Source organism: Calidris pugnax, unplaced genomic scaffold (assembly GCF_001431845.1).
Source record: "Calidris pugnax isolate Ruff unplaced genomic scaffold, ASM143184v1 scaffold102, whole genome shotgun sequence".
NCBI classification, from domain to species: Eukaryota; Metazoa; Chordata; class Aves; order Charadriiformes; family Scolopacidae; genus Calidris; species Calidris pugnax.
The window spans coordinates 1,619,275-1,643,678 of record NW_015090846.1 but is presented as its reverse complement, the minus strand read 5'-3'; the positions used below and the strand labels follow the sequence as shown (position 1 = coordinate 1,643,678).

The following is a 24,404-nucleotide window of genomic DNA, read 5'->3' as shown; positions in this document are numbered from 1 at the left end:
ACCCTCTTGACTGAGAAGAGAAAGCAAAAGGCTCCTGTGTGGAGGGTCCTGGTGGAGTTGCTGAGCCTTGCTGAAGTAAAATGTATTTCATTTTAATTTTCTTTTTTTGTCAAATGACCTATGAAGAGTGATACAACATTAACAGGCTTCTAAGCCCAAAGTATCTTAGTAACTCATCTTTAAGTTCTTTCAGGAGCTGGTTAATACAAATTAGAAAATTTCTGTTTTGCTGTACGTTTGATTTCGCTGAAAGGGAAGACTCTTCGTGAGCTCCCTGTGAGTTCCCTGCACTGCCTTATCCTGCTCAGATAGTACGAAGTGACAGTTGGGTTTGAGTCAAGTTTTAAGGCAGGTGGTCAAGACAAGTTTTACATTTAACAAATGATTATATCCAAGAAAGAGTTGAAGAACTGATTACCTCCAAGCCAGCCTGGATCACATTTTCAAAGGATAAATGTACGTGTCCACTGGCATTTTTCAGAAGGACCTAAGCAGATTAAATGCCCAAGCCCAACTGTTGTTTATGTAATTTAAAATTACTTGGCTTTTTCCTTCCTTAATGCATATAGACTGTGACAGTGTCTTATTTTATGTAACTTCATTTTTTTTTTTGTTTTAACTTATTATTGCCCAAAGCTTGGAAGATTAGAAAACTTAAGTTATGCAATGGTCTGCATCATAGCGTGCAAGGCGAGAAGACACGAGAATTTATTTGTGGAGCCTGGTAATTGTGTTTATGAAATAGTATGAACTCTCATGTTGTATAAAAAAAAAAAAAGCATGGGATTGAGTGCCGTTTAAAATCACTGAGGTGCGTCCTGTCCGTGTGTAACTCACTCATCCTGAAGCAGTGTCTTGCGCGTCTCCTTTTTCACTGTGCTAAGGAAGTTCTTGGCTTATGGATGTTTTGACTTTGCTTATCAGCAAGTGAGCTGTTAATGAGTCATTCCAGTGAATGGGGGAAGGATTTTCTGCACGAGAGGTGCAGATTAAGATTTTTATGCAAAATTGTCATAACTAATTCCATTCTTTTGTTACTTTTCAAAGGGAGCTGACTCTACCAGCTGTGTAAGTGTAGCTTTCTTGATGTTATTTTATTTTTTCTGATGATTTTTAATCCCTTGCAAAGTAGCAATTGGAGCATAGAACCTCATTGTTTTTTGGGGGCGGCGGGACTAGCAACTAACATTAGAACTGAATGACTTTGAAGAGCAAGAATTCAACATTTTTTGTCTTTTTTTTGCGCAGGCTAAAGGGAAATAATTAGATTGTTCAGTGTTACTGTAAATCTAACTGGGGCAACCAATTTTTCCAAAATCTGTTTTTCAGAGCACTGATATGGGCTCACATTTAAGCAGTTTTATCAATAAATTAATTCATGGATCTGATGGAGTTGCAGAGTTTGTAGATGCATATGATACCAAGGCAGCAGTGCCCCTGCCTTCTCTGCATTCTTCAGGAGAACTAAAAGTAGGACTGGAGGACAGATGAGGGCACAGATGATACAGACTGTCCTGTAAACTCTGCTAAAGCAAATACTGTGCATTTTAATGTGTCCAGAGGAATGGCTGAAGGATGAGACATGCCCATGGGATGGGGCAATGTGTCCTGGGAAACAAGGTCTCTGAAAGGAAGGTTTTGCTGTTAATGGATGTCAGCTCTTAATACGATACCAGGAACCAGGACAAGTGTATTCCTGCTCCCTTTGGCCTGCAAGAGCAGAGGGATCCTACCCAGCAGAAAGGATGTTATTTCACCTCTGTGTTTGATCACCCCAGGGAAGCTCCTGGAATGTGCTAGCCAGTTTTAGGGTCACCCGTGCGTGAAATAAATTGGAAAGTTTCAGAAGAAAAAAAAAGTTTGAAGACTGAGAAAATCTCTATCTGTTTAGTTTATCAAAGAGAGGGTAAGGAGGTGACAACCTATGAATTCTTACGCTGGAAGAATTATTTTGATCCTTCAACTCCCTGAGGCAAAAGTATAGAAATATATTGGCAAGAGTTTGAGGGTGACAGATTTGGACTAAAAATTGAGTGAGTGCATGTTTTTAAGAGCAGAGTAGTTTTCAGAACACCTTACATAGGGCTTTGGTTTGTTTCCTCTTATCAATAACTTTTTGAATTATGCTTAATTCAGGAAAGCCTGAGTCTGTGGCAAAGAGCATGTGTGTTAATTCTATTGTTTTGGTTTGTTTGGCAGATATGTTGATGATGTGATCAATCGCATTGATAGGATGTTCCCTGAAATGTCCATCCAGCTATCCCGGCCAAATGGGACCTCGGCGATGCTTCTGGTGAGTTGGATCATTTAATCCCTTGAGATGGATTTCTTAAGAGATTGAATTACTGTTCCTAAAATGCAGGTTATTAAAGATTATTTTTTTCCAGAAACATACTGTTCTTCATTTGTCACAGGATTATAGGATCTTTCTTGCTCTTAGGCAAATGAGCGATAAAAAGAATTTCACCTTTAAACGAAAGATCTATTATGTTCTACAATCACAGTTAAACATGACTGTAGAAATAGGAGCACAAACTCAAATATTCACTGTTTTTCAGCAGCCCTAGCAATGAGTGAGTCTTAATCATCATAGCTAAGAAGGAAAAGAGTGATGAGAGGACGGAAAGAAAGAGGAAACCAATATGATTTAAATTTGTTCAAATTGTTCTTGGGTCAGTGAGTTTCTGTTATATGATGAAGTCAAGAATTTGCCTTTGAAGTAAATGAACGGTAAAGGCTGGAATAGAGATAAACAAGTCCAATACATTCGACTTATTTCTGCCTGACCAAGCAAGATTTCATTCCAGAAGAACCTATTGTTCACATCCATTTTCAGAGGCAGCTCTTTGCTTATCACAAGAGAAGTCTTTAAAGCTTTTACTCTAAGACAGCAACATGGAAGTGGAGTCTGTAGTGTGGCAGCTGGATGCTGATTTTCCTCTAGTAGAGTGAAAGGTAGAAGTCACACTTTTTGCCAAATTTTAAATAAAACTAGAAAATATGCCATATACACAGGTGAAGAACTGAGACTGGATCAGTCTTTTCCATCTCAGATTTCTCATGGCACTTCCTCTTAGTTTTTCCTGTCTCACACAGGCTGTTACAGAAAGCTTGGGTGTAGTGTACATGTGAGTAAATTTCTTGTTTCCAAGCAAATGGTAAAATGAATCTGACAATCAGATATTTTGTCAAAACAAAATTAAGTCACTAAAAATCAACGTTAGGATCGCTTCTTCAATTTTATATTGTTTTTAGAGTTTGTTGACTTCAAAACACTATTCTGGTTAGATTTTTGCCTTTATAATTCAAATGTTCTGTTAATTTCTCTATAGTAAGTATAGCTGTGGTTACATTTAGATTTAATTAATCAACTGTCTAACATCCCATTATTAACTTTCTTTGAACAGCCCCAAATTTGCAAGAGATTAACTGAGTCAGAGGTTAAAATAAACAGTTGGCATTAAACATTTAATCTTCAATTGTTGGATTCACGAAGTGGAACGATATATTCCAGAAAAGAATTGAATTAATCAGTAGAGTCTTAAGAAGCTATAAGTCTTGGAAGCTCTTGCATTTCGTCTTAAGCTGACTTTAACTATTCTGCTATAGAAAAATGTCTGGTTTTACTTCTTTACTTTGAAACCCTTTCTATTCTCTTGGAGCCCTTTTTTACATGTAGTGCCTTCTCCTTCTGGTGACTTTTGGAGGTCAGAAAGTAGATGATGCTTTTCAAGATTCAGGCACAATTAGGAAATTGGGTAAATTATCTTGCATGTGACTGACAAGGAATAAGGTAGGGTGGAAGGATGGTGAATGTAAGAGAAGCCCCTTTTACAAGCAGTAGTAATTTAGCGATTTCCATTTTGCAGTTGCTGTCTAAATCAAGGTTATTATTGTTGGTACAAGATTGCAGCCCTGTACTGAACCAGTGGTATGCATATTTTCCTTGGATCAGAGATCAAAAAGATTGTTTTTAAAGTATTTTTGTATGTGATTGTGTGATGGGTTTATCATTTTTTCTTTTAGGCAGGTTTTCCCTCTTTCCCATCTGTCTCAGTTGATGTTGCCAATATGGCACTTTCCATCTGGCCCTGACTGCTACAAAAGCTTTTGCTGTTTTCAGCCACAAATCATTGAGTGAAAGGTGCTGCAGGACGGGCAGTGTGAAGAGCACCTCCCCCAGAAGAAGGGAGGTTTCTTCAGAACTTGTGATTTCTCACTCTGAACTTCTCCCAAGTTAGATTTGGAGTTGCTCCCTTGCAGCAGCGTGGTTTACCGCGCTACCAAAGGATTCTGATAATGCTTATTTTGTTTAAAAATAGTTCACAACCCTGCTGTTTGTCCAGAGTTAATTAACTAACTGTATAATCTCAACTATTTTCATCCTTGGACAGTTCGTATCATACATGCTGCTGCTCATGACGGTCTTTCATGCAGAGGTCTAGTTGTTCTATTAATCAGTCCATTTACCAGGAAAAAAACATGTATTCATCTCCAAAGGCACTGGTAAGCACTATACATATTTTAAGAATGTGCAAATAATTGGAAGGAGATGGGAAAGAAGTGGAAGGGAGTGCCTGTGAGATTCTTCAAAACTTCCAAATAGCTGGAGTCTTTACCAATAAATCATCCTTAGGAAAAAAAAACAAAAACAAAACCTAATGCAGAAAGTTTCAGCCCCAGACTGTACGACTTCATGTGCGTATGGAAATCAATTTATGTCTTTAGCTGTAGAGGTGGGTCTCTCAGGGTCTAAGGTTCATCTGGTGTTTCAAGAGGAATAATTCCCAGCCCTGTGAGCCTGCTGGGCTGACCCTTCTGGTGAGTAACCTCTGTGTGAAGCTGGGTTCCTCCTAACCGGGGTACGGCGCTCGCATCAGCCCAGAACCTCAGGCTAAAAGAAAAATAAACTATTCCTGAGAGCATAAATGCTCTGTCTTGAAAGGTTGCTGCCTCCCAGTCCTTTGAGGTTACAGCTTCCTCCAGACAATAAGGAGAGGTTTTTTCAGCTTTAGATTTATACACAGCAATTGTACCTCATTAGTCTGGATTTATGCTACACAGACCAAACACATAAATAATTGAAACCTTTCCGAGCTGTGTGAAATCCTCAACTGATTTTAAAAGCAGTTTATCGTGGTATTTCAAGGTGCTGTTTAATCCCAATCTTCACTAGTGATTTTTCAATTAATCTTTTAATCGCACTATGCATAAAAAAGACTAAACATAGAATTATATTGGCTTTAATAACAGTGTTATGCAAAATTAATTTCCAGCGGCAGCAGAGGGAACTGCGGACTCCTTAAGGTTTTTGTGAGATTTTGTTGGTCAAATGCCAGGAATTGTAAACAGATAAACCTCATCTCCTATGTTAAGAAAACATGAATTGATTTTTAATTAATAAGAAATACCTAGATTTTTGCTTGGTTTGAATGATTAGTTGTATTCCTAGATATACCTTCTTTTTTCTAATAAAATAACTTGTTGGGGTGATTGTTTCAAACACCCTGTTTCCGTTATCAAAATTCATAGTATTTTCTTTCTCAGTGCAAAACACTAAAGTGCTCTGTACAGTTCATTAATATCAGAAATATTTTAGAAAACAATAAACATTAGCCCCATTTTCCCAGCTGACAAATACAACTTCCTGAGGCTCGTGCACTTGGCCAGCCCTAGTCAGGTGCAGATTTTCTTGTCTTCATCTGGGAACTACTTTGTCTTTAAAATCATATACATAAAAACACTGCTATAGAAGTTGCAAACAAGAAGTTGTAAATATTTTTGCAGATAATTAAATAGTTTTCTGTAATTTCAGCTGTTTCTAAAGGATAATTATATGTATAAGTAACTTCCAATATAAAAAATGGAATTGTTTCTGCCAAACCAAAGCTCATGGCAGAAAACGCGATTTCTTCTTTTCATGTTGTCTTAGAAATTTTTGATGAGAAATTATTTTTTTTAATGTATACTGATGCCTAGATTTTAATAGATCTCATACAAAAATATGAAACATGTTTTTATACAATGTTATTAACTCTCCATATAATCAGATGCATTTGCATTTAAACTTTCAAGTCTTGTTCCAAGCATTTTAAACAGTCTGATTGTATGAAATGGGGCTGTATTAATTGCAAATAGACATCTGTTCTCTAAAACAGAATACTTTCTTGTGTCTCATTTTTGTTTATCAGTGTTTTACATAAAATCATTATTATTTTCTGTTGGAAAAGGGGATTCTAAAATACATTGTTTGCCCATTAAGAATGGCCCTCAAACTGATTTTTGTTCAAGAGATCCTGATCTTGAAGAACTGGGAGAAGCTGGGGGGAAATTCGCGAAGTGATTTGAAATAAGTATTGATGTCTTACTTGATTGGAAACAATTTAATGCTGTTCTTTTTAAAACAATCTATTTTCTCCGAAGCTTTTAGCAATGTAAGTGTCCCACCTTACTGGGCTGGTGGCTCGTTAGGAAAGGAGTGCATGGTAGCACTGGACCAAGGTATACAAGTTCATGGTGGGGACGTGAATCTGGTGATCACATTTGGTGGCTTTGACACCTAATTTTAGGCACATAGGATGAATACTTACTTAGGAACTTACTCTTTTGGAGACACTAGCTGGGTTTTGGCGTTTGTTGAAGCTACTGGGATGTTTAAGGATGTTTTGAGTGAGCTGGATCTTGAGGAATCACTTCTGAGCTCATGGTGGGACTATTGGTGACTTCACAGTTTCTCTCTTAAGATTGACTGCCAGCATTTAAACAGCATTAAGCCAGTATTTGAGGTCACATATGCAGAGGAAGAATGTCTTGAATCGATGAAGTATGTGAGCAGGGTGTATTCTCCAGCATTAAGCCAGTATTTGAGGTCACATATATAGAGGAAGAATGTCTTGAATCAATGAAGTACGTGAGCAGGGTGTATTAGACAAGGATGCTTGTCTAATACAAGAATGAGGAAGATGAAGGAGCGTCTTCTAATGGGAAAGTGAGCAAGAGTAGAAAAAGTAGAGAAAGACCCTAATGACTGGCCACTGGCAAAATTTCTCTTTTAACCTTTGAACAATATTCTGTGCCAGTTTGTTCGCTGTGTTAAGAGAATATGCCATGTTACTGAGGGGGGGGATCACCAGCTCATCCCTAATACGGCAAAATCATTTAAAGTCCTTCCTTTATGTTGACTTTTTATCATGCACTATTGCAATTAGGTTAGAGTAATGAAAGGTAAATTCCAGCCCTTACATAAAAAAAGAAATCCTTGTAAAGAACCTAATTAGTATGTTTATTTATTTAGACTCTAATGGCTTAATTGCATCTTATCTTGCTATTTACAAATAGGCATCATTAAAGAATAATGAGCATGTGAGGGAAAGCTCAGCCTTCATAACAGCAGCAGATGAGGCATAGGGAAAAAAAAAACAACTAGTTGAAAGTCTGGGTGGGATTCTTTTTTTTTTTACTTTATTTTTAATACAAAACCTTACTTTTCAGTATACAGACCTGATTTCCAGGCATTGTACTGATTGGTAAGACATACATGAGTGGGAGGACAAGCTTATGGCTGGCTCCATGGCGAGGAGCAGGTGCCTGGCCTTTTGCTGGAAATACGTACTGCTTGGTTACATCTCTAATTTGGTGGTGCCTCACTGTTTTCTAAGGTGAATAAAAAACGCTTACAAACCTCTGCTCCTTTTTATAGAAGCAGGGAGGTCCCCATGTTAACTGAAACTAATGTTTTCTTTCTTTTAGCTCTGCATTGCAGAGCATCTGCAGCTCAAATCAGCAGCAAATTCCCTGGGATGCTGAGAGGAAAGCTGGAGCTTTGGGAATTTTTGGTATTGAGTTGGAGCTTGGTGTTTCCAGCGTACTTTTTCCTAATGTCAAACTTTTAAATAAATTTTAAGAAGAACATGTGTTAATGCATTTTTAAATTTTTTTATAAAAGGCTTTCTCATTTGGCATCAGTTTCAGTGAGAAAGCAAAATTCAAGGGGGGGCAGGATTTCAAGCTATTTCCTCCAGACAGAATTCTGATCATGGTAAATTAATTTTGATCCTTTTCATTTCGTAAATTAATTTTGACCCCAGTTCTTACTTATTTGGAGAGGTGCTTGCTTCTTTTCCCATCATAAGTAATGTTAAATGGGAACTTCTTTAGCAGTCTTACAAGAAATTATCTAAGCCATTCTCACTGATTATTCTGTTTCCCTCTCCCCCTTTCTTGGCATACAGTGTCTGTCATATGCTCTTTGAGAATTATCTTGGTGATAGATAAAATATTTTTAAAACTGGGATATTTCAAGAATATTTTTATTTTATATATCTTTGTCAGAAAAGCTGCATAATATTGCAGATTTCAGTCAGCTGCCTGTCCTACCTTCTTCTGGAGCTTGCCATTTTAGGAAGCAGGGGATTTATGAATAACTTAACTGTCTGAATTTAGTATACTTTAGTTAAAAGGAAGTTAGAAATACATTGTTATTACACAGACCAAAACAGAAGCTACAGAAGTATTTAACTTGCAACTGCTCCATTTTCAGCTCACAGAACTGTGGGGCATATTTTTTTCATTCATATTAATTGAATTTTAAAGTGACCTTGTACATGTATTGATTTGAATTAAAATTTTCTACATCAAGGACGAGTTGGCATATATCCTTCAGGCGAAATATTAAAAAGCCAAGCGCTGTCTTAACAGGATATCGACAGAAGAAGCTGAAATTTAATAGGAAAAGTTGGCTTAGAAAGGAAATTGTTGCCTTTTTGTTACAATTGAAAGGTATCTTCTCTGTATAATGAAAGAAGTTTCAGTTGATACCTCTGGAAATGCAGGGACATTTCAGTCCCCATTAAATAGGGACCATCTGGGTGAGTTGACCTCCAGAAGGAGAGACCTGCACTACTGGAGCTCAGAGTAGAGCTACCAAAGTACTTTTTTACCAGAGCCATTAGGTTTTTATTACCTTCTTTCAGGTGATCTTTAGGGACACAGTTGTATGACTATAGGTGTAAATTATATTCCGTACATAGGTCTTTTCTGAAGAGTTAGCTAAGTTGAGCAGGCATTGAAAGAAAATGGTTTGCTGGAAAGCGTGATTTCTAAAATATGGTTGAGGTGAACCTCAAGAGATGAAGTCCTGAAAACAGTTACAAGTCTTGGTTATTAGAGGAAAAAATAAAGGGTATCCCATTTATTGTGTACAATATGGAATGTGCTTTACCCTGAAAATAGCTGTGGAGCATACTCTCGGCTTCCAAATCTAACAGCATCCTCCAATCTAGTGACAGGCTGTTGTTCATTCTTTGTACTACTAGCCTCATTCTTTCAATGCTGTTAAAATGATGAACTGTAATTTCTCTAAGCTACGTGTAGTTTTACAACATTTCTGCTTCTGTCAGACTTAACTAATGATACAGTCCTACAAAAATCATCTTAAAGTCCCGATCTCTATCCCAGCCAGTATAAAACCTACAGGAATCCCTTGTCAAAACAACAGTGGAATGTTTTCTGTTTCAGTGCTGGAGCACTGTAAGAACTAATTCAGAGAGTCCAGCACTAACCCAGCCAAAGCTGCAATGAATTCTGTCATTCCTTTTTGTTACTAGGATGCCTGGGTGCCCCTACTCCTGGAGGACATTATCTCCTTGTACATTACCTCCTTGTACATTATCTCAGTTGAGATTGCAACAGTAGTGCTTCCCTCAGGGAGCTCACAGTCTTCGGTACCCATCTAAGGATGGGTGTACACAGCTCCTGACATACGTGGGAGACAGTCTAACCCCCTGCTTTTGACATTCAAGCAAGTGGGTGATCAAGGCTACTCTTCTGGACCAGTCTGTACAATTTGACCTTTCAGTATGGCATGATGGATGATAGCTGGGGTCTGGGTAGCTGTGATGGATTCTGGAAGTGTGGAGTGAATCGTTGGAAGGGTATGAAAACAGATGACCTGGGAAAAGGCAATGAGCTCACGCAGAGGCATTTTGGAAGCATTTGTGCAGGTGGATCTTGTGGGGAGGTTTGAGGGCAGCAATAACTATATTCAAGCACATTGGTGTGCCAAACATGGGATTTTTCAGCTTGTTATGTTCCACTGTTCACTCTGAGGATTTTCAGGAACATCCCACACAGGCTTCAGATCAACTTCATCCAGTTTTTTTCCACCTGGCAGGAATGTGAGATACATGAATGCAGAACGTAAGGGAAAAGGAGAGAAGTGAGCATCCACTAGTGTGTGTGAAGGCAATGGAGATAGAAAATATTAAACATAAAGCCTGCTCTGGGTGTTAGTAGGGCAGCCTTTTTGTTCTTCCATTAAGAAGATTTGTTTTCTTTTTGGTTAAAATTTTTTCTTTTCCTCCTTTTAATTTTACTGTAGATGGTTGATGCCTAGTGTGAAGTTCTAAGAGTCAGTTCTCTCAGTAGACCTGCATCCTAGCGCAGTGCCAGGCTTACTAAGGAGGAAAAATAAAACCTGTTAACTCTAAATGTGCTGACAACTTTTTTCAAAAGTAATTGTATTTCCTCTTCTTAGCAGTTATTACAAAACTGTCTTTCTGATTCCAGTGCATGATCAGCATCATAGATTGGGCACCTTCAGGTCATGGCTTTGTAGTTTTAACTTAGTTGATATGGTGGGAGGTGCTGAAGTAACTCTGCTTATTTCCTTTGTTTGCAGACCAATTAGGTCTTATTAAAGAGTATCCTGGCAAGATACTGCATTTAGAGCCAAATTCACAGCACCTTATGGCGAATATAGTGTTCCATACATGTTCAGAAAATCCCAACCTGTTGTGAAGGTAGCAATCAGAGAAGATTATTCATGGAATGTGTGTGGCTCAGGCCTTGATACAGGTTACCCTCCTTCAGCCTGTAACATTTTGCTTCAAAAACTTACCCGTTCTTCTGACCTGCTTTTTCTCTTTGCATTCTTGCAGGATTATGCCTAACAGCCTGTCTTCTTGAAGTCTGTCATTGAGTCTTTTTTTCCCTTCTCTCTTCCCTGTCCTCTCTCTTGCTGTCAACTTATTCTTCCCTGTTGTTTAGACTTTTCTCTTCTAGAGCTGCTTTTTCCGTGTCCTGTGCCAAAGAGTTGTCATCAGCTCTTTTCAGGACTTGTAACCCTGTCCTGCAAAATAGTGATATAATAAGCATTATTTACAGTAGTTTGGGTAACTGTTCTGCAAAGTGGTGTGTCCTCACCCCATTCCTACCACCACTTCCCCTCCTCACCCTCCTCCAGCATGGACCCTGTATCACCTGTGAGTTGGAGTCTTTGTGCCAGGTTTTCTGGCTTCCTCCTTGGGGGGAAAAGCATCTTGGCACTTCAGAGTTGATTTGCCCCTTAGTCTCTTAGTCAGCATCAGGCTGAGGTTACTCGTGCTGAAAGAAGGTGGGAGATAGGAGTCATTAGCAGGAGTTAAAAAGGAAAAACACATAAGAAATCAATAAAGATGCGTATTGACTGATTTCTCTGGGTGTGGATTTGTCTGCTGAGGTTAGCAGTAAGAACACAATTGTTCTAGCATGTGTTAATCTGTCCTGGACAAAATGCTGGAACACAGACAATGGAGAATGAGCTACTGCTAGTTCTGAAATATTAAAATGAACTAATTGTTTCTTTTTTATCTGAGTTTTATGCTTTTGTGGCCGAGGAAAAGTTCTGTAATAATCTCTGTATAACAAAACACAAAGACAGAATTATTGTTAGACACACTTCTTAATAATATTGAAGTGCAAGTCCATCTTTGAAATGTAAATTGATTTTTAGATTAAAATGACTTCATTATTGCATTTTTGTCAATACTATAATTTAGGCTTATTTCTGTTGTTATACTCTGACTGACCCTGTATATTTTCCACAATACTAGTTTTTTTTTCTTTACACATTACTGATTTCACAGAGGAAAATTAGACCTTTGAAAATGTAACATTTTTACTTTTTAGCTGTAGTTTCCTTTTAAATAATTTTACATTTTTATTGGACCTAAAATGTTTTCCATTAAACTCATGGCATGCTTTCAAAAGCTAGCATTACAAGAGTCTGATTCTGCTTTCAAATTATTTTTCTCTAAGTGGACTTACTGCAGAGAATATAAAATACATCGAAAATAATCACATTTGCTCATTGTTTTTGACAAGTTATTGAGTTGTGGTGTTAATAAAATTGAGAGAGTTGCTTGGCAGTGTCATGCCTACACAAGGGAATTCTGCGAATTCATACATTTTCAGTTGCAAATGAATGTTTGTTTGTTCTGCACTTTATAGTCTAGCTCTTCCTCATAACACGCAGTGGGTTTAGATCTTTTTTTTTTTTGGTCTGTCTATAAAATATTGAAAACTGAAATTGCATCAACTTAAGCTGTTAACTTGATGGTCCTGTGAATTCAGACGCCATCGACTCTCCTTCAGCTTGTTTTTGTCCTTCTCTTATTGTTCACAGGTTACCTTAGGAAAGGTGTTAAAAGTGATAGTGGTGATGCGGAGCCTCTTCATTGACCGGACAATAGTAAAAGGGTACAATGAAAATGTCTATACTGAAGATGGCAAGGTAGGTTGTTATATATCCAGCAACATTAAATTTTATTTTTACCTGGTATTTAAATGACAGAGAACAAGAATCACATCACAAGTATGCTGAAAACATAAAATTGTCAAAACACTCTGTGGATGTTTTGCACAATGCTCCGGTTTAAGTTTATCATGCTTTGCTTGGATTTTTCATACCCAAATGTCTGACTTCTAAGCTCTGAAGCCCTTGCTTGAATTTCTAATTTATCACCTTAGACCGCAGTTGCCTTGTTAATAGTGTCTACTGAGAAAACATTTTTTTCAGTGTACCAGCACATCAATAGCCCAAGGTTCAGGTTTCTCTTTTTGGAGAGCCATTGGGAAATCTTGGGCTAGTTTTGTGCTCAACTTGATAAACGCATCTGTGAGAATCATTGGTAGGCAGTCTTCAATAATTTGCTTATCAGTAATAGCACATCTTGAACAGCAGCTATTAAAGCGAGCGGTACCTGTTTGCACCAGTGATTTGTTTTATGAACGATTCACCCTGCTTGAACCCTCAAATTTCCTGTGACTGCACACACTCCATATGGCTCTCTTTAGCGCATCACAAGATGTTAATGGGACCTGACGGCCTTCAGCTCAGCTTGTTTCTCCTTCCAGGGTGGAATGGTCTCTCTTCCCGAGACATCCGCCAGGACTCTCCTTTGCCAGTAACAGTTCTAAATACATCCATGTTTCACATTTTTCTCTCTGGAGCTTTCTCTTCTGATTATGAAGCCTATTAAAATAAAAAGTTCATTATATCAGGATGAGTACTTGGCACCCATAGGCCATGTTATAATGAGGTGAGACTTTTTTTCCTTTCAAAAGTGATAACTGTGTTTTAGCGCACAGAAAAGCACGTTGTGTACTGACCCGGGGTTCAGCAGCTCTCAGTTTGAACCTCTGCTCCCTGGAAAAGGCCAGGAGCTGATGTGCTGAAGGAGACAGCACAGCTGTATTTCCCAGGTGAGACATTCTCACTCGAAGGGTGGGGGACTGGCCTGAGAAGTAATAAAATAAAAATCGCCTGATTTTGATTTGCATTATTCAAATATGCAGGTTTAAATGCCACTTTGCCACAGAAGCAGCTGCGCTATACTCCCTGTGTATTAGCATATAAATACAGACTTATAGCACCAGCCCCTCTTCACCCCAAGTTCTGTTGGGAAGTGAAATGAGAGTCTGCCTAAAGAGCAGTGACAGTGCTTGATGGATTCCTGTGTCACACTTCATTTGGGTGTGCTCGTTTTCTCTGATGAATCCAGTTTCCTTTGAAACTCCCTTGAAATATAATAATGCTATATCTGCTGAAAAGCTCCAAGTAAAAAAGTTCCTTTCTGAAACTTGGCATCTGGCGTTGGGCTTCTGTTTAGCTCAAGGTTAACCCTCTTGAGAGCCATAAACCATTTCTGTGTCATCGTTTGCTGCCAGGGGGAGGGCAGGACTCACCGAGGCCGGCTTTGGGCACGGGGCACTAACCTTTGTCTGCTGTCAGTGGGGAGCAGTTCAGCTTCTCCAGAGCATCGGTGCTAACACCTGGCTGCTTTTCTTGCTTTAAGCCAGTCTGCAGGGGAGTCTGTTTTCTGTGTCCAAAGCTGGGCTGTGGGACTGCTCCCACGAGGCTGCACGAACCTGTGACCTTTACGTGACAGTTTGCTATTCCATTGGGCCATCCCAGGGCTTTCTCAAACCTGAAGGTCTGCGTTTTTAGGTATAAATAGGAACATTTCATTTGTCTTAAGTAGAGCGGGAGTTGCAGCCACTTAAATCATGAGTAAATTTGGCTTGGGAAATCAAATAAATGCGTAGCTTGCTAGTTTTGCCAACTGGAGCACATATTGACAAACAGTGAGCTCCCGCTTTTTCACTAATTAACTACGCTGGTAATTGGAGAATAAGAATAAGATTGTGCTCTTGCAATGATTCGTTTTACTTATTGTGCCTGCTGGGAATGAGCGATTACAGTCAATTGCAAACATAGTCCATTCCAATTCCTTCTCTGTCACAACAGATGCTGCTGGGAGAGTGCTTCAGTGAGGTTTCACCATCCTTTTCTAGCTTCTTGGTTTCTAACCTGCTAGGAGGGAAAATACACGAGCATTCAGAAGAGACACAGAAGAGCATGAAAAAGATCAATGAGTATCTCCTCTATTAAATAACTAAAATAGAGAGAATCCTCAGGGTCACAGTAGGAGGTGATCCTTTTTCCAGTGGGCATTTGAAACAGTAATTGCTGAATTTCGGGGGTTGCTTCTGTATTCCTAGCAAGCATTTAATATTTGTAAACAACAGATATAAGATTAACTAGGTGGTGTCGTAACAGTATGGTGATTTTGAAGCTCCTGTCTTTTCTGTAAGCCACGTTGAATAAGGGACACTGGATAAGTCATAGTATCGTTTTGCTTCTTTACCCTTAAACAGCTGAATGAGGGTCTGTTGAGTAACACCCCTCACTGCACAGCGCAGAAGGTCCTTTAAGTAACAGAAGTGAAATTCAGTGGAGGGTTTTCTCCAAGTAGACTGGGGTTTGGGGCAACAAAATATATTCAACAGTATCCAACATAAAAGAAATGGCCGTCATCGGGAGGCTGAAGAATCACAATATGTTTAAAATAGACTGTGCAGAAAAGAGGCCAACAATTTGCTTTCAGATCAGGGGAATCATCATTTATCTCCAAAAGTACAACTGTTTTGGCAAATTGTGCATTGCTGGGAAGAAAAAGGGAAGAGAGGAGTGTGAACAGGAGAAGCATCGATAGTCTTTCTCATCCATTAGTCAGGCAAGTCTAGAATAAAACAAATATTTCTTGTAGTTTCTTGTAGCTGTGGAACTGTGTGTGGTGGCACACTAACAGTTATCCAGGAAAGCTGACACTGCCTTATCCAGGTTGCTGTTGCTTGCTGTCTGCTTGTACCTTGTAGGTTGACAGGTACTTACATGAAAGCTTCACGTGGTTTCTGCTGTGCTGAAATCCAGGTAAATTGGGTTCTCCCTCTTACAGATTTAAATACTTTCAAAATTTAGGTGAAAAAAATAGAAGTCTTAAGCTTGCAGTGATTAAAATAAGACACTACGTTCTGCGGTTTTATTCTCAAGCTTTGCTTATACACACAAAGAATCATTGCATTTCTTCAAGTGCTCCATGCACTTCTCTTGTGAATTATTCACAAACCCTGCAGAATATGTCTTTGCCAAGTTGCCAGCTGCATAACTTAGACATTTTTCGTGACACTTTGCAAAAACAATAGGTGAGATCTGGCAGGCTCTGTCAGGTCCCAGGTTCTGGATGCTGCTGGCTCTGCAGTCTCTCTCTCTTACCGTACGAACCCATTGCATCCACCAGATACTGATGCATTTTAATTAGCCCCGCGGTTTTAGCGATGGCACCGTGCCACCCTCAATTCAAACTCAGACACACTCATTGTGCACTGGAATTTAACCATGGATAGTAATTAATTACAAGTGTTGTCTTGATTCCTGAATAAATGAAGCTTTGCAGCTCACCCTTGCAGGGCAGGTTTATTGTCAACTGAGCCATTAGTAGCCCAAGTCTGCCAATAAAAATAAAAACATATTGGGATTTTTTGGCATAGTGATACCTTGCTTTTCTTCAGATGCAGAGTGCAAGAACCACCTTGACGGGGCATATTTAGAGTGGTACCTAACATCATACCTAGCCAAATTCCTATTTTGGCATCTTTAGACTTAACTAAAGAAACATAAGTGTCTCTGTTGAATTATCATGTTAAGGAACTTGGGTTATGTTAATGCTACAGCTTCATTAATTACCCCATATCAATAAGAAAAGGCAGCTTTTAGCCTCCTAGCGTAAGAGAGGAAAAGAAATAGTAGTATCAAAGGAAAGCTTCAAAGACAGGCAGAGCTGTCTCTCGGGTAATTTCTGATCCCTGCATTCTTTCCACTTCAAAGCTGGATGTGTGTGTTTGGGCGAAGGGGGGGTTGAATCCGATTTCTCTAATAAGTGTTGGCACCGGACCTGTTTGATATTAGATGCAGGGAACATTCTGATTTGTTATCGCCTTTGAAATCGTTCAGACGACCTTCAGAAAATGGCCTCTTGTTACTTATGCTGGGGGTGGGTGGGGAGAGTGGGGCACTGGGAAAAAAAAGCCCCAGTTTAATTCACATGCAGAGGATGCCCTGAAATTGTGCTTTCAGCAGTTTTTTAGTTACAAATGTGTGTCTTGATTGAAAGTGAAAAGTTGAAGAATAATAGACCTATAACGATGCATTCTTTAATCCGCCTCTGCCTTAATCCTCTGTTTCAGGGGGAAAGGTGGGCAGTCATTTAGGACGTACGCATGTGGTTTGGGGAGCTTTTTTTTTTCTTCTTCTTTTTTCTTTTTTTTTTATTAACTTGGATAACATCATGTCTGTAAGACAGACATTCATTACTTTTTCAGCTTTTCAATCTTCATGCCAACTAACGAACATTCAGAACCTGTTGGACTCATCTTAATGCAGCAGCTGAAGTGGACTTTTTTTTTTTTTGAGTCTAACTAGAGAGGATCACATACTTGGTTTGATCACTAGAGATTAGCAAAACCACATACACATTCCAATTATAGCAATTCTACAGTCAAAGAAAGCCTTAAATTACAGGAAAATATTTTTTTGAAAATATGCATTAATTTTTTATTTTCAAATGCAGACTTTTCTAATATAAAATTCCGATCCTTCCTTCCCCCCAGGCACAGGTCTGTTATTACACTGTAAATCAAGCTCAGGTCCAAGTCCAGGTTGATCCCCCGGTGGTGGACTCTAGAGATAAGTGTTGTGGGTGTTCACACGGGTTCTTCATCCCACCCTAAGAGTCAGTAAATATAAAAAGATTTGTAGGTACTTCTTTGGGTTATGTTAATGCTACAGCTTCATTAATTCGGGGTACTTCTGTCTTTGTCTGACCTGGAAGAGCCATGGAGACATCAGCTGCCTTTTGTCTCATGGCAAGGTCAGCCTCAAACATCTACCCTCAAGTGGTTTTTGAAGTCTTTAGCATCGCCTCCTGTCCAGACTGAGGTTTGGGCACCCAAGTGTTACTTCTGTACCAATATATACAACTGGGCCACTTAAGAGTGTTACTCTTTAAAGAATGGGAACTTTTCGCATTTTGACCCTTTTTAGCAATGGGAATTAATTACTTGGTCAGCATCCTTCCCCCTCTAGTGCGTTTTACTCACTTCATATGACTTCCTTCATTTCAGACTCTATTTTTTGTGCCTTTTTGTGCTTTGAAAATTCAACTAGAACTTATGAGCACTATCGTAAGACAGAATTAAAATAATTAGTTGTACTTTATAGTAAAGGAGATAAACCCCCATTGTGGGAAAGCATGTGTCTGACCACTTTATCAAGCACTGGAGGAGCTACATCTGCTTCAAAACTTCACTCAAAAAATATTTTCTTTTGTCTAGACTAAGATTCCTGAGGTTCATGCTGTAGCAAACACCATTTTTGTGACAAGTTTTGTGCATATGGAATTTTTGAGTTCAGTGGGATCTGTAGGAAAAAAGTGATTTGCAAGTCTGGGACTGATGGAAATTCCTCTTGTGTTTTCCTGCTGCTTTTCCTTGACAGAGTACAAGATATTCCACAGGGCTGGGCTAAAAGAGCATTAGCATGTCAGTTTAAATTGTTTAATATGTGAGCCATTTGGTTGTTTAACAAGGACAGCCTTACCTTCTGGTGTCAGGGGTTAATAAAACTTCAGTTTTGCTCCTTTAGTTTGTCGATAGTTGAGCACACATTTAAGTCATGGATGTGTGCAGTTATCTGCAACCTTAAATCTCTTTTAGTGTGATTTTTGTCTGCGAATGTAAATGCAGTTTCCTAAGGGATGTTTTATTTAGCCCCAGTAGACCACTGCTTTGGCTTAATTCAGCTAAACGTTCTTTGTGTCGTTTGTAACTGAATCACTTATTCAGACACAAGACAAGCATAAACTTGGTAAAAATGCCCTCATTTTGGAAACAGACTGAAGCTGATGAATATTTGCATAGATCAGCCACAACCCCAAACAAATGAAGATTTTGCTGTTTTTAAAGAGAACGCATTAATTTAGCAGGTCATGTATATATAATTTTTTTTTATTGAAGCTGTGATGAACTGTGTTCATTCTTCATTGCAATGCAAAGGAAACCATATATCATTAATTCCCTCTCTTGGATAGCAGCAGGTATAGGCAATGGGTCAAAATAGTGAACTGAGAAATATGTCTCTGTAGATCTGTTTGCCTGCTCTTTTAATTTGAACAGCTGTTTAGCTTCTTTTTCTCTGTAATCACGTGTGGTAATATATAACTTTTTTTTTCCTACTGTAGCTTGACATATGGTCTAAATCCAACTATCAAGTTTTTCAGAAGGTAAGTCTCACATCATTTCTTTCTACATTATGTCTATAGGAGGTATGCAGAGTTTATTTTAAATATCTAGGCCCTTATGTAAAAGAATTTAGAATTTATTTCTTTGTCATCACAACTTGCAGATAACAGACAATAATCTGTAATAATGGAAAACTCTGAGTAGAAAAGGAGATCACTTCTGCTGCTGTTTAATTTGGATTTATTTCCCATCACAGTTCCAGTCTGTGGTTTGGAATAGGAAATTGGAGATTATACTACTATAGCCTTAAAATTTCATGCGGAATCTTCGAGCGCACTTTGTTTATATCTTTTGGGGGAGGAAGGACTGCTTCAGGTTCATTTGTGTTTTGGTTTTTTATTTTCATTGGGTTTGGTTGCCCATCTCTCCTGAGGGCTTGAGTTTAATAAATCAGTAGAATTCACTTCCCAAAATGAGTGTGGAAATTGTTTCCATGATGTTATTTTGCCTGCTTCTCTTCCCATGATGGTGTAAGGAAAAGGAGTAACTTATTGAAAGGAATGAAAGTAAGAAAAGACCGATGAGAGAATGGGAGCACTAAGTATAAAACTACTAAGGATGTTAAAGTCTATTTTGGAAAGATCTATATCTTGCTATTTTCCAGGCAGGGAAAGGAAGATTTCTCTTTGAAGGCCTCTTGTCAGAATGCTGTAAGTTCAGATTGATCCAGGTTTAAATTCCAGTTTCCTTACCTTCAAGCCACAGTTCAAGGAGCTTGAGTCTCCAGCTGGTGCACTGGCTTCCTTTCATCTACTTCTGCAGTTTGTGTAACAAATGGGGGTCAGGGCCTCGAAAGGGCATAAAAGCAGGGGTCAAAAGTATGGTATATTGGCTGTATTTGTGCATCTTCCTTCCAAGATTTCAGATGCAGTCAGAAGGGAAGATGTTTGACCTCTGATATTAACCTGCTAGAGATCAAAGGACAGCTTTTGGGGAGGTTGGTTGCTCTCCCTCTCAGCCCAGCATTAAAGCAAAATTTTGCTGCGGTTGATTCTTTACTCCAGAGATTAGTGGATTAAATATTCTTTCTTTTTTTTCTTTCTCCTCAAAGTTACTTAGTGTCAAGTAGGGTAACACAGGGGGAATTAAAACAGCATATATCTTAGTAACTTGTTTATCAGTATGCTTTAAAGTAATTTTTGCAATGGAATAGATTTAAGGTTCTGTAATTAAATGCATCATCTCAATTCCCCATGTGTGTGTTTGGTTCTAAGCTCATTTGGGCGTAAGATTCTCCTCCTGGATGGTTTGGTTTAGAATAACTTGGAAGGGTTAAGTCATACTGCCATAATAAATCATGAGGTTTTGATTATATAATTTTAATTGTCTATGCAGGACAGCAGAGTGGGGTAAATGTACGATTTGCTTAGAAGTCCAGGTGATCAGATCAAAAGTGGAAGAAGCCAGTGAGAAAATGTGCCCCTCTTACTGCTGCCTCTGTGGCTGCGTTACAGTTAAATAAGAATCTTTATTCTCTTCCTGAGCTTCTGAAATAATGTGATGCAACCTGAATATTAAGTTCCTGTTCGCCAATTCCCTCTCTGTAAATAATACCAAATGCATTAATATTTACAAAAAAAAAAACCAAAAAAAACCGCAAACCATAAAGAAAAGGCTGCAGGAGAAAGGGTTGCCTGTAACAAGTTGAAAAGCTGTCTGCGTTTTTTTTATAGTAGTTTTATACGGTTTGTTCCCAGCTCTGTCACTCTGTTACCTTGAGCAACTTCACCTCTCTTTGGATCAGATTTACCTCATCCCTTAGGCTGGGGTAATACTTGCTGACTTCACAGGAGCTATTGCTGAACTGGTTGCAGGGTACTCTCAGGTTCTTGCATGAAAAATGGGATAAAAATGCAAGGTGATGGTACTTTCTAATCAATACATTCTGTACTATTGAGCTGAGAGTTAAAGAAGTTAAGGCTAGGACCCAAGTCAGGTTTTCAAACAGATGATAGAAAATGCTGTGGTTCAGCATAGTAAGTTTTCTCTCTCAGGGGCAGTGCTTGGTTTCGGTTTTTTCTTTATTCTCTGAAGCTGCACTTGTATCCATTTATAATACCCAGGAATAGTGATTTAGCAGTAGCAGAATAAAGGAAATAGATAAAATAGTGTTAGAGAAACTATTACACTCTGTTACTGGTGTAGGATCTGTACTGCAGGATCTTCAGAACAAATGTTTTCATGCCATTAAAAAATCATCTGTAAATATGTCAGAGCACATGTGAATGTTCCCGAAACGTGTTTTTTGTGGCAGTCACCAGGAGCATGGTGTGGAAGTGCTGTGCTGAGGAGAAATAAGGATGAGTGACTGCTCCCACCGAGGAGGCTGCGTAGCCCTTTTGGCTCTACTGACTTTAAGAGTGTAAAATCAATCATCCCTCTGAAGGGCAGGGCTGTGTCTCTTTAAAAGCTGGACCAAGTTCTCAAACCCTGTCTTCAATGATAATACAACAACATCTGGAGCTCACAAGGTATCTGCCGGGGGTAGCTGCGGGCCTGTCAAATTCTCACAGGGCTGCAGCACGACTCTCTAGGTTAAGGACCAGAGACCTCTGATCTTCAATCCAACCCTGTCAAACAAAGCTAAATTTGTCCTGACTTTTTGTTTGCAAACGTTGGCTGTGTCAGCAAGCCTTTTCTCTCGCCTTCTTATTAGGCAGGATACCCGAGTGTGTATAATTTGATGGGGGACGACTCCCAGAGGGCCCATTACTGTTAAAGTGTACAGTCATTTTCTAAGTTCCCTGGAGACTCCTTGAGTCTGATCCTGGGGTGAATAAGCTTTATCGGCTTTGAATCCACCAGCAGGGTTAGATTCAGAGAATGGAGCTGGGAAATAAGAGAGGGAAGGCTGAAAGGGCAAAAGCACAAGGAGCAAAGAAAAGGTTTTTCAGACTTCCATGTTGGTCTGACATTTAAGCTCCGCAGGAGCAGCAACTGTTTTGATCTTAAACCTCCTTATTTTAACACCTTCCATCTCTTCATCCACTAGCACAAGAGGAGGAACAAATCCAGAAATAAAAAATATTTTGGGGCTTAAATCTTGGTGGAAAGAAGAGTGAACATGGGGGCTGCATAACTCCAGGTGATTGTGTAGAGTATTAAAAAAAAATTTAGAGAGTGGTGCAATATTCATAACTTTGCATTCAAAAAAGAGGCAAAAATATAGAATAGTGGAACTGCTCTCAGTGGGTGAAAATGGGAGATGGTGTCAAACATTAACTGTTTCATTTATCAAGTTGCTTAGTTAAGAGCAGCACAGCTGTTTCAGCTGTGTAAAGTCATATGCATAGGCTTTAAAGCCGTATGTTTTGTTCTGATCTCAGAGTCCCATTCTTATTTTCACCTAAATGGGCTATCAATTTTAGTGTGCCACAAACTGGTCTTGTTTTGGTTTGATGTGCTTCTTCCCATGGCACGTTTACACCTAAATTTGAGAAGCTGTTTGTGCCTCTCCAGCTGTTTGTGAGCTGTGTGATCCCAAAGTGATGCAACTCAGAGCACGATTTTCACCACTACAAGGACACATAAGTATTGTAATGTATGAAGATGTATTCTTGTCAATAATCTCAGCATAAAAACACATGCGGGATGAATTCATGCATGAGACAAATATTGGGCTATTGATGATGTCTGTTCAAGGAGAGGAGATGGACTGTTCCAGGGTCACCTGCTCCTGGGCATGATCAGTTCTTGGCTCCATTCAAAAACCTGCTTAGGCGAAATAAAATCTCTATGACCCAGCCCAAACAAGCAGAACAAGCGAAATAAAAACTTAAACACTCTGTGAGCTCTGAAAACAAGTGATAAATCCTATGCTCGAGAAAAGTCTGGCAGCGCTTTACTGAATTGTGAGAGGGGAAGGATGTGTAAAGGATCTGTGTGGAGTTCATCAGTGCTGCGTTCATAGAGGCACCATCCATCATCCTTCCCAGCGCCCCTCAGGCACTGGGTTCTGTGCTCTGGATTCCCTCCAGAGAGACTCAAACGTGATCCTGGAGAGATGATTGAAGAATGGGCATCCTTGGAAATGAACAAAGGCACTCATGCAGTTTTCCACACTGTAAAAAGGTCTAAACACTGATAAAATAACTTCTTTTTTTTTTAGTGCTGTCATCATCCTCCAGAACTACTTGTTAAGGCCATGAACTTAGCAGGGTTTCAAAAAAAAAATAAAAAGAAAAAACTTTTCAGGGGATTTAGAGAATCCCTTTATATTAGATGGAGTTGTCAGTGCCGTACTTGAGGGAATAAACCAATAAGTAAGTGGCAGGGAAAGTTATGACTCTTCAAGGAAGTTTCGCAGCAACTTTTGAAAAGCATATTTACTGGCAGTGAGATGAAGTACTAGAAGAGAGACAGCTTCTGTAATTTAGGCGTGTGATATCTGTCTTTTCTTGCTTTAGATTTTATGCCAGGTATAGGTTCACACGTGTGTGGAACATACCTGGTCTGTGGTGGAGCAAAGCAATACCATAGGTCCTTGCTTTTCTGCTTCTTATCTACTTAGAGGAAGCACTTGTTCAGCTTTCTCAACCTGTAAATTGTAGAATGTGGGTTTTTTTAATTTGAATGACTTTTCAGCTGTGGGAATGCTATGTGCCTAAGAGGTGTCAAGGCTCAATAATGCCATTTTTTGGTTGTATCACCTTTGGGAAGCACAATTTGGCAGAGCAGTACTGTCAAGAAAAACTGTAGAAATGACTGGTCTTGGTTTGGTTGAGACAAAGAATAGGGATTTTATTTTCTACTCATTGCAGGGTGCTGATCATGAGCTGTTTATGAGTGTATGAGTGGGCAGGCAGAGCAGTGGGGTGCAAGAGGGAGCCAGGAGTCGGTGTGGAGTCCGTGTGTCCCCACTGCTGTGGGGCAGAGCAGTGGCCTGGGCTCAGGTTTAATCCTGTATCAGTCTGGTTTGTATTCCTGATAGATACAGTGCCCCAGACAAGGGAGCAGAGATGTATTTAAGTACTTGTTTATCGTCAACTCACATTTGGAAGAGAAAAGAGGGGGAAAAAAAAAAATCTCAGACAATATAATTAACTATTAACAAGAAGGGAAGTTTTCTTGTTCAAATTGAAAACAAAACCGTGCCTTGGGAAAGCAGAATCATTTCATACAGTTTAAGTTGGTTTAAAGGAAAAGACTGAATCAGTCTCTTTGCCAGATGTTTTTTTTTCCACGTACCTGCAGTCTCTCTTGCTCCGTCAACTCACATTTGGAAGAGAAAAGAGGGGGAAAAAAAAAAATCTCAGACAATATAATTAACTATTAACAAGAAGGGAAGTTTTCTTGTTCAAATTGAAAACAAAACCGTGCCTTGGGAAAGCAGAATCATTTCATACAGCTTAAGTTGGTTTAAAGGAAAAGACTGAATCAGTCTCTTTGTCAGATTTTTTTCCGTGTACCTACAATCTCTTTTGCTCTGTCTCAGAGTGGGAACATGC

At 39.1% G+C, this 24,404-nt stretch overlaps 1 protein-coding gene across 1 annotated transcript in view; it reads left to right on the top strand.

Moving 5' to 3' along the window:
- Nucleotides 1–2,181: 2,181 nt before the first annotated feature.
- The window catches only part of LOC106888461 (mediator of RNA polymerase II transcription subunit 27), a 28,274-nt gene continuing 6,051 nt past the window's right edge, over nt 2,182–24,404 (top strand). The window contains exons 1-3 of the mRNA XM_014942705.1: nt 2,182–2,293; nt 12,443–12,550; nt 18,897–18,938. Coding sequence (XP_014798191.1) covers nt 2,234–2,293; nt 12,443–12,550; nt 18,897–18,938 — 210 coding nt within the window. The 5' untranslated portion in view covers nt 2,182–2,233. The remainder of the gene's footprint in view (nt 2,294–12,442; nt 12,551–18,896; nt 18,939–24,404) is intronic.